The following is a 17849-nucleotide window of genomic DNA, read 5'->3' on the forward strand; positions in this document are numbered from 1 at the left end:
AATGGTTTGCGTTGTAAAAGTTGCATTGTAAAGGCACTGCGTGGTAAAAGTTGCGTTGTAAAGGTTGTTTACCAAGAAATACTCATTAACATATTGTTTCAAGATTTTCAAATGTCCTGTCGCACTGAGGAATATTACTATCCCACAAGTTGACATTTTTCTACAAAAGAAAACTATGTTTAAAACAACTTGTGTTGCACTGGCGCTTTCAAGCGAGTTCACTTGTTCTACAAAATGAAGTACCCTTTATTCAACAACAATTTGAGGCTCTATGTCCCCTTAAATCAAAACACTTATTCTATTACGAACACCCAAATACTGACCTCGAAGATTCTACATCCTCTGTAATAAAAAGTCATTTTCCAAATATAAATACTTAGAGCTACCTGATGCTGCTCATAAACATTTTTCTACCCCTGGATTCAATACAGCCGAACACAGTGAAAGCATACTGCACACTCTTTACAATAAAGTTCAAAACACTAACTATTTTGCAAGGTGCTAAAGAACGCTTCCAATGTGTAAACCTTCCAGCTCCCTGAAGCCCTGTGACCCCAGTCATTGTACCGTCCCTCCAGATCTTTGGAGACCAACCGTAGTGCAGTGCAAGCGAATCAAAGTGTCATGCCCAGGCTTGATTCTAAAGTCCATTCAAACCAAGGTATTTTCTGCTCAGCACCCAGTTTGATTGGCAAACAGAAGTATGTACATGTAACAAACTACAGACGTTTATGATGCTTAAAAAATATTATATTGTTTTCTGCCTGTAGATCTTTGCAAAACCCAGCTAGACCAGATCATGACCACTAGATGTGTAGTGAAATCTCCCCTTTGGCTGCATCCCCTCCAGCATCTAGGGCTGATTGTATGATACATACGGTTGAGATATACAGTATCAACCATAAAGTAAATGGTGGTGGACCTCTTTAATTTATATACTGATCTTACCCTGAGTGATGTCTACAAGTAACGTTTCCTCGTCTGCGTTAGTAACTTCTCCGCTCAGGTAGAGCTCCCACTTCACTTTGCAAGATCAAGAATGTGTTGTCTGCGATTAAAATAGCACTCTACAATGTTTTAAAACTTTTGCCCTTAGGACCAGAGTAGAAAGAGAATAGTTTTTTGGCAGGTCATCTTATATCTTATGGCTGCTAGTCTGATTTTAGGATTAATTACCCAATTTCTTATTTGCTAGTAGTGTAGCCTTTCCTCATCTATAAGTCTGGAGTTATTGGATACCCTTTTACAAGCACAGAGGGAAGTGTCAGTCCCAGATTCCTGGGGAGGCACTGAGATTATAGTTATTTTAAAAAAAGGCAAGCCATCCACAGCCCCAGGGTCATATCGACCAATCGCCCTTATGAATGCAGATGTGAAACTGTATTCAAAAATTTTGGCAACAAGGCTGTCCACTGTCATAGACAAATTAGTTTTGCCGGAACAACATGGCTTTATCCCCGGGAAAGGCACCACAACACATGTTAGAACAGTGATTACTTGCTTTGATGCTATGGAAGTTGCCGGCGGCCCTGTGGCAGCCTTATTCCTCGATGCCGAGAAGGCCTTTGACAGGGTCGCATGGGATTATATGTGGGAAATAATGAAATTATATGGCTTTGGCAACAAATATATTAGGGCAATCCAGGCTCTATACAAGGCACCTACAGCTAGAATTAAAGTAAATCGAGATTTAACCGCACCTGTACAAATAAAAAGAGGTACTAGACAGGGCTGTCCTAGTTCTCCTCTCCTATTTGCACTATATATGGATCCGTATTTGCGTTATCTGAAGTTGAATCCTAATATCATACCTCTTGTCTCAAACGGATTAGAGGTTAACGTATTAGCGTATGCAGACGACGTTGCTATAATCACCCCAGATCCATCTAAAGCAATGGGGGAGGTTGAGCTGGAGGCTAGTAAATTTGGCAGAATATCTGGATACAAATTAAATAGCGCAAAAACACAGATTATTAAAAATACAAAGGTTCAATATATCGATACACGGGTGGTTCCAGCAGCAGTGTATTTAGGAGTCGAGATCTCACCTAATCTGGACACCGTGGTAGAACGGAATATCTCCCCTTTAATTAGGAACGTAAGCACAGAATTGGTCAGAATAAATAATCTTAGGCTTACGTTAGTCGGGCGTACAAATGTTATAAAAATGATTATACTCCCCAAATTCCTTTATCTCTTTCGCACCATCCCTCTTTTTTTTTAATCAATCTGGTTTAATAAGTTGGAATCGATACTAAATAAATTTATATGGTCATATGGGAAGACTAGAAGGGCCTATAAGTTTATGACTTTGCCGAGGGCTACTGGAGGATGGGGGGTCCCGGATTTCAGGTTGTATTATTGGGCATCTGTACTACAATTCACTCAGGGCTTGCTGGGTGCAGGCGATTTAGATTTGAATGTTAGATCATTTTCGACAATGGTATACTCTATCGTATTGGGGGCAGATGCTTCAAATGCTTTTCTAAATTGTGCGGATTTCCTTTACTATAAACATACACGTTTTAAAACAGTTAAAGCTGCATATAATATCTGGATAGCGGTAGTAAAAAAATGCGGATTGGGAAGATACAATAGGTATACTAGAATATATAGGAATAGAACACTACCACCCTTGATCTTCTCTGACTCTATAATGGCAGACTGGAATATGAAAGGTATAAAGAAAATAGGGGACCTGATGGGGATGGATGGGAACATCTTACAATTTTCAGATTTGATCGCGAAATTTGATATAACAAGAAATAGCTTTTTTAAATATTTGCAAGTTAGGAGCTTTTTGGAGAAGAAAAAAGGAGGAGAATGTGGATTTCGGAAAAATAATCTTATGGAATCCATAGATCAGGGTGGAGAGTGCTCTATACGATTTTTTTATGCTAGTTTAGCAGAATTAAAGAAGGATGACACTGGGAAATTCGGGGATAAGTGGGCAGGAAAATTAGGGGTACAGAATCAGTGCTTTTTGGATTCATTGGATTTAGGTTGTTCTGCTTTGTGCTCTGCTTCTCTTCAATCGCAGCATTTTAAAACTTTATATCAACTTTATCATACACCGGACCGCATTGCACAGTGGGGTGCGATTACAGGGACAACTTGTGCTCGCTGCGACGCTCCGGCAGCAGATAGTATTCATATTTTTGCACTCTGTCCTCAATTAGATAATTTACGAAAGGGTATTGAAGAATTCATTCGACATACACTTGGTTTAAATGTGACTCTAACACCAACTTTCCTGCAGATCTTGAAGGATTTAACTGAGTGTCATGAAGCATGCATGCAGTGATTGTATTAAAATCATACATTCTGGTGTACTAAGGTAAGAGTTCATGGGTTGTCTATGTTTCGGAATCTCGAATGTACCTATGAATGCCTATTCCATTTGTATGGTGCATCCTGCTGTTTCCCATATTATATCACTGCTTCACTCCTCTACATCCCAATTTCTTTAGATCCTAATTCGTGTCCTTGTTGCTCCCTGAACAAAGCACTTGCTTTTCCAGGTACATTAATTCTCTGGAGGCCGGACCTGCCTACTTTAGCCAGATGTTGACATTCAAGGAGATCCTGCGAACAGAGAAAGATTTCAAAAGAATACTTTCAGACCCAAAGCGTAAAAGCAACGGTAAGGCGCATGTCTCGATGGACCCCATCACTGGTAATAATTCACCTACATTTTAGGGGTAGTAAACAACTTCCATATAACAATGAAGTCAAGCGCATCCACAGACATACTTTTACAAAGCTTGTTTTACGGCTTTTGTCCCAAGGCTTTTATTACAAAAACAAATATGGCCAAGGTATGTCTTGTGAATCGTTTTACCCTGGTACAGTATTGAAAAAAGCCTCAGATTTTGAAAACGGTTCAGAAGTAGAGCTGTTCATATATTCGAATGCCCAGTGATTTAGGAGAATAGTTCCTCTGCAACAGGAAATAAATTTTTGACCCATTAGAAAATTGTGTAACCGGTTAACACAAAGCATGTTGAATTGTGAAAGCCCAGCATTAGCTTCACACAGCACTTATGTTTGTCTTGAGTTACCAATGTGACTTTCTAGGATTGGGAAAGAAAAGGGTTTGACCACTGGCCACTGAATGTCTAACCTTTAGCGCTGGTTTGTACAGGACGCCAGGCAACCTGTAATGAATAAAAGCAACCCCTGACGTGTTTCATATTGCTTTAACCAGACATAAAGGAGTGCCCAGTATAATTTAAGACAATCCCTTTTCAGATTTAGAGTGCTGCATAAATTATGCAAAACAGGAAGCAAGGAACTATGGGTTGTTCCCAAGCTTAGACAGAGAGGAGCTCCTTTATATGGAGCACCCTAAAACACCAGTGACACTCTGAATCTGCTCACCTCAAATGTCTTCTGTTTTTCTATCAGAATTTTTAAGCATAGCATTAGCCCAGTGCCAGCCACGCAGAGCTGGAATTTGTATTTGTATATATTACCCAGTGGCGGATGTCACTGTGCAGATAGCTAGGTCTGTGTTTCCATAGGAAATGCCGTTTTTGGTTTGCTAATAAGTGGTGCCTTTGGACGAATCTTCCCACAACCTTCCAAAACAGTACTCTTTTTTTATCTACTGTCTACATGGAAAGTTTCGGGGTGATCCATCAAGTGTGAGCCAAGAAAAAGGGAGGGTCTCAAGGCCCAAAATCCCCAGCATTTTCCATAGATTTTTTGAACAGCGATAGTGCAAAAACTGTAACTGTTTTTGAGATATTAGGGATAAAAAATAATAATATATCTGGACATTTAGGTTTGAGTACTCTCGCGAGAGTCCCTCAAACCCAGTTAAAAAAAATAGAGCATTTTGATTGGCCTAGGGGGCTTTTTTTTTATTCTCTTATGCAAACTTGCTCCCACAGGGGCGAGCACTCTGATTGGCTGTCTGCAACATAAGAAAAAGTTGCAGGCAGCCATTAAGCCATTACTGAACTTGTGGACGTATTTCCCTGTGCTGAGAGTATTAAAAAAAAAAGATATAAGAGGCCTCGGTAGGGATGCACTACCCTCCAGGCTCTTGTGGTGGGGGCAAAATAAATGCAAGAAATTATTAAAGCTATGATCCCAAGGGAATCCCATGGGATTGCATCATATATACAAATTTCTTTTCAAAATCAGAGCTGGGGCACACCGTCTGCAACATAAGGGAGGGGGCTCGATCCCCTGGGAACAAAATGTAATAATTAGGGAGGGAGGTACATAGCCAATCAAGTCCCCATCCCTTAGGGCCCGGCACTATTTTAAAGGGAAGGTGGACAAGTGGTCCCCCTCCACCTCCATTACTGAGGCCCAAAGGACCCTATTCCCCAGGCCTGGATAAAGTTGAAGGGGAGTAGGGTGCACGTTCCCCTACCCAAGCACGAAAAGCCCCCGTGGTCCCTATCCCCTGAGGCTGACATATACAGGTATAGGGGAGGGGGCCCGTAGCCTGTGGGTGGCTCTACTATGGTGTCCAGGGAGCCCACTCTCATGACTCTATTTTCCTCCACTCAAGAGCGCGGGCAGGGAGGCTAGTCTGCTCCAATCTAACAGGAGCTTTCAAAGTGCTCCCTCTAGGTGTGACCATAGGAAGTGGCAGAGGCACCAAACTGGCCTCACAAGGCATGTGTTAGGGGAAGCGGCAGCACACTACACCACAGAGGGCAAACTGGAGGGCTGTGTAGTACAACAGATCACGGAAAGCAATTGGGAGGGGATAGAGGCATGCACACAGGTAGCAGAGGGGAATGGAGACAAGGGCAGCAAGCTGACCATAAAGTACAAGCAGCAAGGGCAGTTGCAGCACTACGGTCCATGGAAGGGAGGAGGGAGGCGCAGCAGTATACCAACAGACCATGGAAGGCAGGAGGGAGAGGATAGGGGCCTGCACATTTATTTTAATTTTATTTTTATTTAAGAGTTTTATATAGTGCTGGCTAGACCCGGAGGTATCAGAGCGCTTTACATGAGGTTCCACAAAGTTACAAGATTACATCAGTTCCAATTTACATCAGTTACTAGACAAACAATAACAAGATCATAGAAGACGAGATAAGTGAAGTGTAGAGGGGAAGGGGGTAAGGGTAAAGGGGTAGGAGAGAGATACGGCAGAAAGACGGAGGAAGCAAGCTAACCATGCAGGGAAAGCAGGATGGGCAGTGGAAGCACAATACACAGGGCGAAAGGAAGACTACAAGAGCATACACACGGAAAACTGAGGAAAGGAGGGAGGAGGGCAAGGGCAGCAAACTAACCACACAGGCCAGGTGGAAAGGGCAGCGGCAGCACAAAAGACCAAGAATTGCAGGTGGTAGTGTTAGTGCCAGCACAACGGACCATGGTGGGCAAGAGGGAAGGGGCAGGAGCATGCACAAAGGGCCATAGAGGACAAAAGGGAGGGGTAGGTTCTGGACACAGAAAACATAGGGCAGGGGAAGGGGTGGGGCTTCACAACAGACTATGCAGGATGGCGGAAGGGGCAGTTACAGCAAAACAGAGCATGGAGGGCAGGAGGGAGGGTTAGCAAAATGGACCATGGAGGGCAAGAGAGATCGTGCATCTGGCGGACTCTGACAATAGAAAGCAGGGTGGAGGGGGCAGGGGCAGCAATCTGACCATGCTGGGCCGGCGTAAGGGGCAGTGGAACGGAACACATAGAGTTGACAAGAGGGGCGGTGACAGCTCAATGGAACATGGGGAATGCATACAGATGTTGGAGGGTGGGGGAAGCAGGAGTTGGCCTAACGGCTAAGGCGGTTGACCTTGGAGCTGGGGAACCAGGTTTGAGCCTTGGCAGGGAAGGGCAACGTCCTGTGATTCTGGGCCAATCACTTAATCTCCAGATGCCTAACGAAAATTAATGTGTCCTCATGTAACGCAGCTGGAGCTTGTGTAAAGTCCTCTGATACCCGATACCTTCGGATCAAGTTTGCGTTATATAAAATGCCGTAAAAAAATAAAATAAATCTAAGCACAGAGGTTTAGCAGCAGGTCAGTGACAGGGGCATAGACGTGGGCAAAGAAAGTCAGGTGGAATGGGAAGGGCCAACAATCTAATCATACAGGGCAGGAGGGAGGGAGTAGGTGCATGGATGCGGACAACGGAGGGCAGGGAGAAGGTTTGTAGGGGCAGCAAGCTAACCATGTAGGGCAGGCGAGAAGGGCAGTCATAGTTCAAGACCACACAGAACTGGAGTAAGGGACCAGGAGTATGGACTGGTCCTGCATCCAACTCGTCACCGGGAACGGTGATGGACATCTTACTTTACGTTAAAAAACATAGACATTCACTGAAAAAAACAAAGGTTAAACTGAAGTTATAGTTAGGAATTATAAGAATAACTAACTTTACATTAAATAAACTTAGAAATTCATTGAAAAAAACAAAGGATAAAGGGATGTTAGGTGAAAGTGTCACTTAAACGAACAGGTTGAAAGTAACAAAATTCACCCGTTATAGTTACCTCAAGCAACTATAACTCATGCTCCAAAGTAACTATATCTCATGCCCTTACCATGCACTGCTTTTACTTTTACATTTTAAATCATTCATGACATATTAATTGATTGCATTTATAACATCCCTAATCACTTCTGAAATGCAATAATTATTGACAATACTGTGCATGGCGGGGGTTCGAGCTATTATCTTACAGTGGGTGACCACCCAGGGTACCCACAACAACCCAATCCCTGGGGGCCTCGAGGGGTGCCTCATGGCCCCCACCTCTGTCAGCTTCCAGCCAGCTCCCTTCGTGTGTGCCAGTGGGAGCTGGCTTGATTCCTTTGCTCCCGCCCTGGCGGGCACAACTTATTGTTGTGCTCCCATCAGGTGGGAGCAAAGTTTTGATCCTGCCAGGGAGAGTACAGAGAGTTTATATTCCCTGCCCACACTCTCCCGGGCAGGAAACACAGCAGTGTCTCTGGAGATGGGGTCCCCAGGATACTTTTCTCATCAGGCCTGGGAGATGGGGTCCCCGGAGAGGATCTACGGCTCAGGGACGGGGCCATGCATGCCGGCAGGGGAGAAGATAGGTGCTGTGGGGTATTGGGGTTCCCCCCTGTGACCCCAACATGTGGCAATGTTGTGGGTGCCCTAGATGGGTACTGCTTTTCTCTCTGCTAAACATTGCTACCTTGTTTACAGAGTCTGTAAAATATTTGACGCTTTCATCCTATGCTTTTAAATTTTATGGCTGATTATTCTCCTATATGCACTCAGACCACCCACCTTGGGCGACATGATGGGTGATGGGATCACTGGAGCATATTATGGCTTTTTTCTTACTTGGTTCTTGCTTTTTCTTCCACTATTTATATTTTTTACTATTTCTTATTTGTTACACTCTCGTTTTTTAGGTCGAGCTGGTGTAAGCAGTGCGAAGCACTGCGTCCAGCGAAGCATCTTTTGCCATCCACTTCCTGAGAATGTGAGACAGGGGATGTGCACGCGCAGGAGATTCCCCCATGTGAGTGTGCACGATCACCCACACGCCGTGCACATCTTCTGTCCTACATTGCCAGGAAGTGGATAACACATACACGCACGCGTGCACACACACACACTCACACACGCAGGCACACACACGCATGCACACACACGCAGGCACACACGCGCACACACACACGCATGCACACACACGCAGGCACACACACACGTGCACACACAGACACACGCGAACAAAGACACACGCGCACACACACACACACACACGCACACACATGCGCACACATCCCCTCTCCCACCCTCCCCACCCCCTCCACTCACCGGGCTCTTTCCTCGTGTTCCTCTCTCCCTCGGCAGCGGGTCAGTCTTGGCAGCATGCGGGGCTCTACATGAGCACGGGAGACCCGCTAGCTCACACGCTCACTTCCAGTTGGCTTCACAGGCACAGGAGCGCGGGGTAGGCTATCGTCTGTTTCCTGTCTTTTTTGCGGCCCCGCCCCCGTCCCAACACAGGTTGCCTGGCTTCCTGTCCGAGCCGGGCTGCAGCGGTGAGTTTCGCAATACCTGACTTATTTATTTAATAGAGTGCCCGTAATGCTTGTTTAAAATGTATTTAAGATATCTGATTCACTAATAGCAGACATTTTTATGTTGGTGCCTGGGCCTAATTTCGTTCCCATTCCGACCCTAGTAATGTCGGTTCGAGAGTTGGTTTGTTTGTATACTTTACTCATGATTTCCCCTCTCCATTTTGATCAAGGCTTGAGGACTTCAAAGATGGAGTAATAAGCACCTCCCAGGCCCAAAAGATTTGTCACATGAAAAGTAAAGGAAAACAATTTAGAACATAGAAATAAATGAGTACACTGTATACCAGGAATCCCTATATGACTCCCATTACTCTATAATAACTATAGCATTAGGATTAGTGCAAAACGAACAGCATTGCAATAGCTGCAGTGCAAGCTTCGGCATGTGAGAACATAAAGCAGCCATCTTATTGCCAATGCGCAAGCGCAAAAGATTCCCACCAGAACTGCGAGTACGTCACGTCACATGGGTATGACCGACGCATGCGCAGAAGAAATTCCCGCGTAGCAGCAGCCATTTTAGTGGCAAGCGTTTTAGGATGAGTAAACACATATGCAAGCTTTGCTGGGACACCCCGTGTAATGTAAAATGTGCAATATTAGTAACACGAGCAGGTTGATTATACTTATTAACATTATTTGAGGTTCTTGATACAAGCAAGTCACTTTACGTGCGAATCCTTGCTCCATCAATCCCCTCTTTGATGATATTTTATAACATCACAAATTCATAGAACCAGATGCCAACTTTTCAAATTTTTCCCAGTTCAATCTCTTCAAACATTCTATTCAGTTTTTCTTTAGTCTCTTTATTAGGGTTAGAATTTTTCACCCTTTTATAAATCTGATTATTCAGTTCCTCTAATTCAAGTTCATCCACATTTCTCTTTACTCCTCTCTTGTTCACAGTGTACTTCTTTTGGTGTTTGCGACATTTACAGCAGATGAATATGATGAATACTGCTATACCTATCCCTGCAATTGGCATCAGTACTTTACTCAAAATACCTTTTCCTAGGTTAGAAAACCAATGACCTACGGCGGAGAGACCATCAGTAAGTCTCTTCCAGGCACTGTCAACCTCAAGTGGTTTGAGCTCTTTTTCCAAATTTGTAATGTTCCTCAGATACCTTTTGATTTCCACACTTTTGTCAGGTATGTAAGTGCAACAATGTTGCGCTTTCAACATTCTGCAGACTCCGCCCTCTTTTGCCAATAGGGTATCAAGAGCAAGTCTATTCTGTAAAACCATTGATCTCACCGCAACCAATTCGGTATTGACCATCAGGAAACCTCCAGCAGTGTCAGTTGATAACCGATCCACAACTGTTGACAATCTGCAAATTCTGTGTGTATTCAGAACCACTCCCATTGTAGGTATCAGTGCACTAAAAATATCTCCTACTATTTCACCAGCACTTTCTCTTTTAGTGCGTACTAATTGATTAGTCTTTTCAGTGCTTCCAGTGATTTTCCCCACATGGTATATCTTTGGGAAGACAATACCAAAATAACAGCTTCCATACCAGTGGTCGAGCAATTTGAAATAAGCCTTATTTCCACATTTAAAATAAATTCTCGGAAATACAGGCTCTGACCAATCTTTGAAACCCCATCCCCCAATTACCTTGTAATTATGTTCGCATTCACTGGAACCAATGAAAATATTGTTATAAAAACTAGTCATTTCTCTATGAAGACAAAGTTTCCCTTTCTTTTCGAAATCCAGCAACATTGCAGCGTTAGCTCCACCATTTGAGGTGCTCCCTATACTCTCTGCCCATTTATCAACTTTTTGGTTTTTGTCTTTGGCTTTCTTTTGGAAACTTTCTCCTCTCTTTTCTACCATATCCAGATTTTTTTTTCCTTTTCATGTAAAGAACAGGTCAAGTTATTTTTGTGTGCGTCATCTATATTTATTTTTCCTACAGTCAGAAAATAATCACTCATGTATTTAGCTACGTCTCTAGTTGTATGTACAGGGTTCAGGTTTCTTCGAACAGGAAGTTCAGAAAATGTTACATCAAGGTTTGAGTAATAATACTGTAAAGGTCCTCTTTTATAAAATAAACTAGTTAGTATACTAGAGGAAATTCCATAGGTTAAGGGCAAGTGGTGGTAAGTCACACCTTCAGCTACAGAAGTAGGTAGATTCATGCAGACATAACAGTCGTCTATTTCCATAGTTTCTACATAATTTACTAACAGGATTGCGAAAACATTTAAATTAGTTTTGTTCTTAATCTTGTTAAAGTGTAATCCTTCCTCATCTGGTGCTTCTAAGTCTAGCTTTGTTTGTTTCAGGCTAAGTGGTTTGTCTAGTACGTCTACTCTTTGTGGTGTACTTCTAGTGGGTGATTCTACAGTGTCATCAGGTAGGTTATTATTTGGGTACAGACTCGGGTTTTTACTCATCATAGAAGGAATAGTTATAGTTAGTCCTATCCAAAGTATCAGTACTATTGCTATACTACATAAACATACTTGGCAGCATGTTTTACAACAACTTCGTCTCGGTCTCCCATTCACGGAAGAATTAGACATTTTGGCTTTAAAGAAGCTTTAACCCCTCTTTGTAACTCTGCACAGCTTGCTTACTCGAGCAACTTTTCAGGTTGGTTCTGCTTCTTCTTCGGTCTGTTCAGCAATCAATTCTTCATCACTTTCGTCACTTATTTCCAGATTCTCAAATTCCTCCAATACAAAGTAAGTCCATTCAGGGCTCGAGTACTTGTTATTCAGTTTCTTGATGCGAGCACTTCTTCTCTTTGGTTTTTACTACAATTGGGTTAGTCTGACTTGAGACCTCATTTATCTGTTCAGGCTCTTCGTTTATCGTCTTTAGACGCAATCTCAGTCTTTTCACAAATCTAGGCACTGAGTCACCTTTTCTGAGTCTTTTAACTGGCACTGTGTCTTGTCCTTCTTCAAACACTCTTTTGTTTTTGTTTAGTTGTGGCACATTGGGATCAAATTCGTCTTATGTATTGTTCCCTAACTGACTAGGTCTAGGTCTTTCATCTGTTTCTTCTGCCTGGTCCCTAAACTGGCCTTGTTCAGGTGTATGCTAATTTTGGCTTTGATCTGTTTCGATCTCTTCTTCCTGAACATAATTGTCTAGTCCTATCTGTTCCTGCTCAAGCTCTTTGAACTCTTGATTTTCTTCCGCTTGAACCTCCGCCCTAATCTCTATCTGTCCCTCTTCTGGTGCAGGTGTTCTTGGTGGAGTGTCAATTACCTGCTCTCTCCCTATCTGGTCCTCCTCAGAATCAGATTTAACATGGATTTCGATGATCTGAGTAGCTTCTTTTTTACCTGTCTCGTCCTCACTATCCCACTGTCTATCTAAATAGGTCTGTCTTCTGGTTCGTATAGGGTCGATTGTCAGATCGATTATTGGGACCGAATCTTCTTGACTGGAGCTCGGTTGTTCTCCTTCAGCTACTTCAGGACCGATATCTTGGGATCCTTCAGCTGCGCAACCTTCAGCCTCAGTTTCGTCAGGTTCAGTCACTTTCCTCGTGTGGCTGGCATGGATCCAGCGAGGTACTCCTGCACACTTTACAGCGGTGGTGGTTACCAGGATCACCTGTCGTGGCTTTCCCCACCTTGGTTCAAGGCAACTTTTCCGAGTGTGCTTCTTTATTACGACCGAGTCACCTGGATTCAGGTCATGTGCTGGAGTCGTCGGCCTGGCGACGGCATCTCCCCCAACCTGGTGAGAGATAGAACGCACTTGGTCAGCCAGCTCTTTACAGTATTCCAGTACCAAATCATCAGATATGCTTATTATTTTGTATCCTGGTACTCATGCTTGCCGCATTACTCTTCCCATCACAATCTCGTGGGGACTCAAGCCCGTGTTCCGATCTGGAATACTTCTGAGTCCCATCAACACGAGAGGCAGAGCATCTGGCCATTCCAATTGAGTGTATTCACACATCTTTCCCAATCTTGATTTGATTGTGCCATTTATCTGTTCTACCACTCCAGAAGCCTCTGGGCGATATGCACAGTGCAGTTTTTGCGTGATTTTGAATGCTTCACAGATTTGCTTAATTATTTCATTCTGAAAATGACTTCCTCTGTCAGATTCAATTAAGACTGGGAAACCATAACGAGGTATAAGTTCCCTAAGCAATAATTTTGCTACTGTGATGCTGTCATTTCTACGTGCAGGGTAAGCTTCTACCCATTTTGAAAATAGGCAGACAATGACAAGTAGGTATTTCATTCCTCGACAAGGGGGCAACTGAATGAAGTCAAGTTGTAATCTAATGAAAGGGCCTTCTGCTTTTCCAATTTTCCCTGGTAACACTACAGTTTTCTTTCCAGGGTTAAATTGTTGACAAATCAAACACCTCTGGCAGAGTGCTTCTGCTACGTTTCTGAATTTCGAATTGAACCATGTCTGGCGGAACATGTGAATCATCGCATCTCTGCCTACATGTGTGTCTCCATGTATTAACCTAGCCATTGGAGCAAGCATACAGTCTGGCAACACAGGCATATCATCAAGGTAAACAATGACACCATCTTCATTTCTCCTTCGACAACCAAAGTTTCTCCATCTTTGTTTTTCCTGTGGCTCTGCTGCTTCCTGTAAGTCTCTCACTTCCTCCCATGTATTCACTCCCTCTAGCATCAAAAGTTGGCAGCTCTAGAGTGAACACTGAGTAGGCAGCGCTTAGGCCACCCTCCTCCTGCCTCATACATGAGCCATCTACAAACAGCTCATAATCTTCACTAATCAGAGGGTTCTCCTTTAAGTCCGGGCGTGGCTTGGTACTGAACTCAGTTAAATCAACGCAATCATGTGCAAATTCTTCCCTTACCTCTGCTGCGAATGAGCTAGGTAGTAAGGTAGCTGGATTCAGAATGTTACATTGTTCAATGGTCACCTGTCCTGCACCTACAAGGATTCTCTCATACTTAGTCAGCCGACTAGGTGTGAGATACTGTGTTTTTGTTCTCGTCAGTAAAATTACAACCGAATGTGGAACATACACGGTTACTGGATGTCCCATAACAATGGACTCACTCTGTTCAAGACTCGTGCATGTAGCAGCCACTGCTTTCAAGCATCCAGGTAATCCAGCTGCTACTGGGTCCAATGTGGAAGAAAAGTATGCCACTGGACGTCGAGTCAAACCATGAATTTGGGTCAGGACTGAAAGTGCACAATTATCTCGTGTGTCACAGAACAGTGCAAAATCCTTTGAATAGTCAGGCATTCCTAATGCAGGAGCAGTACAGAGACATTCTCGCAATTTTACAAAAGCAGTCATGCTTTCGTCATCCCATTCTACAGGATCCTTTGCTCCTTTCTTTGTCATTTTTATAAATGGTCTTGCTAAGACTGCAAATCCCACAATCCACTGCCTACAGTACCCTACAACTCCAAGGAACATTCTGATTTCCTTCAGGGTATTTGGCAATTCCATGTTTCGAATTATCCTAATTATTTCTGTGGTGACTTTCCTGATACCTCTCTCTATCTGGTGCCCCAGATATTTTACTGATGTGGTACAGAATTGCAGCTTTTCTGGTGACACTTTATGTCCACCCTCGCCTAAATGGTTCAGCAAGGCAATTGTGTCAGTTACACAGTCTCTTCGACTTTTAGACACCACCAAGAGGTCGTCTATGTATTGCACCAAAACTGATTTTCCGGGCAATATTAGGGTTTCAAGGCATTTTTTTAGAATCTGATTAAAAATTGAGGGACTTTCTGTGTACCCCTGAGGGACGCTATTCCGGACGTAGACATGACTGTCGAACTCAAATGAGAAAAGAAATTTGCTGTCTGGATGCAATGGAATTGAAAAGAATGCATGACATAGGTCAATGACGGTAACCCATCCAGCATTCCATGGAATTTGGTATAAAATCACTGCAGGGTTTGGCACAACAGGACAACAAGGAACCACAATTTTGTTAACCTTGCGCAGATCCTGTACTACCCTGTACCTACCACTAGGTTTCTTTATGCCAATTATCGGTGAGTTACAAGGACTGCTCAATATTTCTTGCAATATTCCTGCTTCCAGTAATCTTTTTATTTCAATAGCAACTCCTACCTTTACTTCTGCACTCATTTTGTACTGTCTAGTATTTGGGTAGACTGCATCTTCTTTTATGGCTATTTTAATTGGGTCAACATTTGCCATTAATCCTTCATCTTTTCCAGTAAAATCCCATACTTCCGGTTTCACTGTCTCTTGCAGTTCTTCAGGTAAGTCTTGCATTGTCAGTCTTTTAATTTCTGAATCAGGTCTTGCCAACATTAATTTGTATATTCCGTCTTCGTCTGGGGTCTGAATTTCGACGCCATTTGGTGTGCAAAAGATAGTACAGTTCATTTTACACAACAAATCTCGTCCTGGAAGGTTTACAGGACTGGAATCACAAACAACAAATCTATGCATTTCTTTAAAATTTCCTATTTTGATCTCCATAGGTTGTGTAACAGGGGTACTAATTAACTGATTAGAAACGCCCACTACTTGGATCGCTTCTCCCGAGAGGGATAGGTTTGGAACGTCTGCTGTTCTCACAGTAGATCGGGTAGCACCAGTGTCCAACAGAAAGGTGACGTCATTTCCTTCAACCTTTCCTTCAATGTATGGCCCTGACTGGTCCACCGGCAAGGAGGCGCCAAGCATGTACTCCTCGTCCTCCCCCCTCAGGCACCATCAGTAGGTGTCATCACAGAGAAACGTGTCATTTAACAGAAATTGTGAAGTTGCTGCATTTCTATCCTCTCTTCCTTCCCACACTTCGGTGTCTTCACCCTGTTGTGGTTTGCTCCTATAATTGGGTCTAGGTGCACGAGGTAACTGATTCTGTTTGACCTGTTGTTGGGTCTTCCGTGGTTTCTCATTCTGCATCTGTGGATTTAAATCATTAATTTGCACGTTTCCATTCTGCACAGCCTTACACTCGTCTCTCCAGTGCCCTATTTGTCCGCACCCGTGACATGGAAACTTCTTTTTGGCCTCCTCTCGGCTCATCTTTACCCTGGGCTTTCCTCCACCCCGGGGCCTTGATTCTGATTACTGGTCAATTTATTTAGCTGCTGTTCCTGGTGTTCTGCTAATTTTACCTGAGCCCACATGACTTTTTCTTTTAACTCTTTTCGTTTATCTGCCAGCTCATCCACGCAATATTTAGCATACTTCAGGACCTCATCAATTGGTTTAGATTGCCAGCAAATTTTATTGTCTTTGATCCACTGAGAAATGTCAGGCCTTAACCCTAGCACAAATCGATAAATGAAGTGGGTCATGTCCTTCATCTCAATGTTGTTCAGACCACTGTATGTCTTGAACACCTGTAACAGTCGTTCATAATAAGAGTGTACAGTTTCATCTCGATTCTGGGTAGTTCTGTCTATTCGGGTCCAATCAGTTTCTTTTGCAGGCACTTTCTTCTTCAAATAGAACATTACCTGGTTGTACTTTTTCATGACATCCCCTGAAGGAGCCCCTGTCTTTGGGTCCCTCGGGAATTCTTCACTAGGCCAATCAATAGCAATTTTACATTCTGTCCACAAATCTACAGGAACTACAATGTCAAAGAAACCATCCAAATCTTTCCAGAGACATTTCTGAACCTTCACAAATCTCTCGACCGGTCTATACCAATCTACAGGTTTTTCCCGTAATTTTGGGAAGTCATTTGTAAAGGACACAATATCTTGTCTGGACCATGGAACATGTACATATCCTCCACCTGCCACTTCTCGCATAGGATATAATTTTTCTGCCTTATCTTCTTCTTTTAAGACATACTCAGAAGCCATTTGTTTGGATCTAATTTCCTCCTTTTTCTTTGCCCACCTGGCTTTCCATTTTTCTAATTCTCCCCATTTTTGTAATAGGTTTCACAATTCTCTGATCTGTACCTTTTTCCCTGACACATTCATGTTTTCCAAATCTTTGTCTGAGAACTCTGCTCTGTAGGGCTTTTGCAACACTTTAGATTTTCCAATATCTATTCCCATACTAGCCGCAGTGTCCATTAATTTCTCATGGAACACTCTGGTATTACGGGTGATACTTTTGCAAATAAATAGCAGTTCTTCCTCGGTCAGGGAGTTCAGTCTGTCTAAACCCACATTTCCAGCCATCAGTTCTTCCAATTCTATTCTCAGTTTGTAAATATCTAATGGTTTCGGCTGAGGATTTTGTTTATCTAATTCTCGGCTCCATCTTTCAATTTCTTCAGGAGTCACTACCGTGGCACTTCTAGTACCCGTAGAGGACTCAATCTGCACCTCTCTCGAAGTGAAAGGAGTGTTCATCCTCTGTGAACCCCCTTCTGGTTCCCTTATCGGTAAATGCATCAAGGAAATCACAGATTCACATTCACTCGCCTGATCATCTACAATTAAGGGCTCTTTTCTCGATTGTACTACAGATGGGGTAATAATTGGAGTCTTTGGACTCCCCTGTTTATCCCCGTACAAAGGAACAACTGGGCCAATAGTTACTGGAATTGTCAAAACTTCAGGACTGGTATTCAGTTGGGCTATTTTCTGAATTAATTCTGTTCTTTGTTTAACTAGAGCTTCTCGTTCTCTATCCTGCAGTACCCTTTCCATGGAGGTTTCATGTACTATTTGCGGAACTAATGGAGGACTAAAATTCGGGGCAGTTGGGTGTGTCATACTTGGTCCATCACCATAATTAGGTTTCAGGAATGGATTTCCCGTACTTAAGGGTCTTGGTTCCTCCTGATGAGGAGGTCTTAGACATGTATCTCGTGCACTTAAGGATCTTGATCCTTCATTATAAGGT

The 17849-nt window shown here is 43.1% G+C and overlaps 1 protein-coding gene across 1 annotated transcript in view; it reads left to right on the forward strand.

Annotated features, from left to right (window-relative positions):
* LOC144765655 (guanylyl cyclase C-like) overlaps nt 1-17849 on the forward strand; it is a 577462-nt gene that overhangs the window by 44434 nt on the left and 515179 nt on the right. The window contains exon 5 of the mRNA XM_078650332.1: nt 3522-3643. Coding sequence (XP_078506458.1) covers nt 3522-3643 — 122 coding nt within the window. The remainder of the gene's footprint in view (nt 1-3521; nt 3644-17849) is intronic.

This window comes from Lissotriton helveticus, chromosome 1_1 (assembly GCF_964261635.1).
Source record: "Lissotriton helveticus chromosome 1_1, aLisHel1.1, whole genome shotgun sequence".
Lineage (NCBI taxonomy): Eukaryota > Metazoa > Chordata > Amphibia > Caudata > Salamandridae > Lissotriton > Lissotriton helveticus.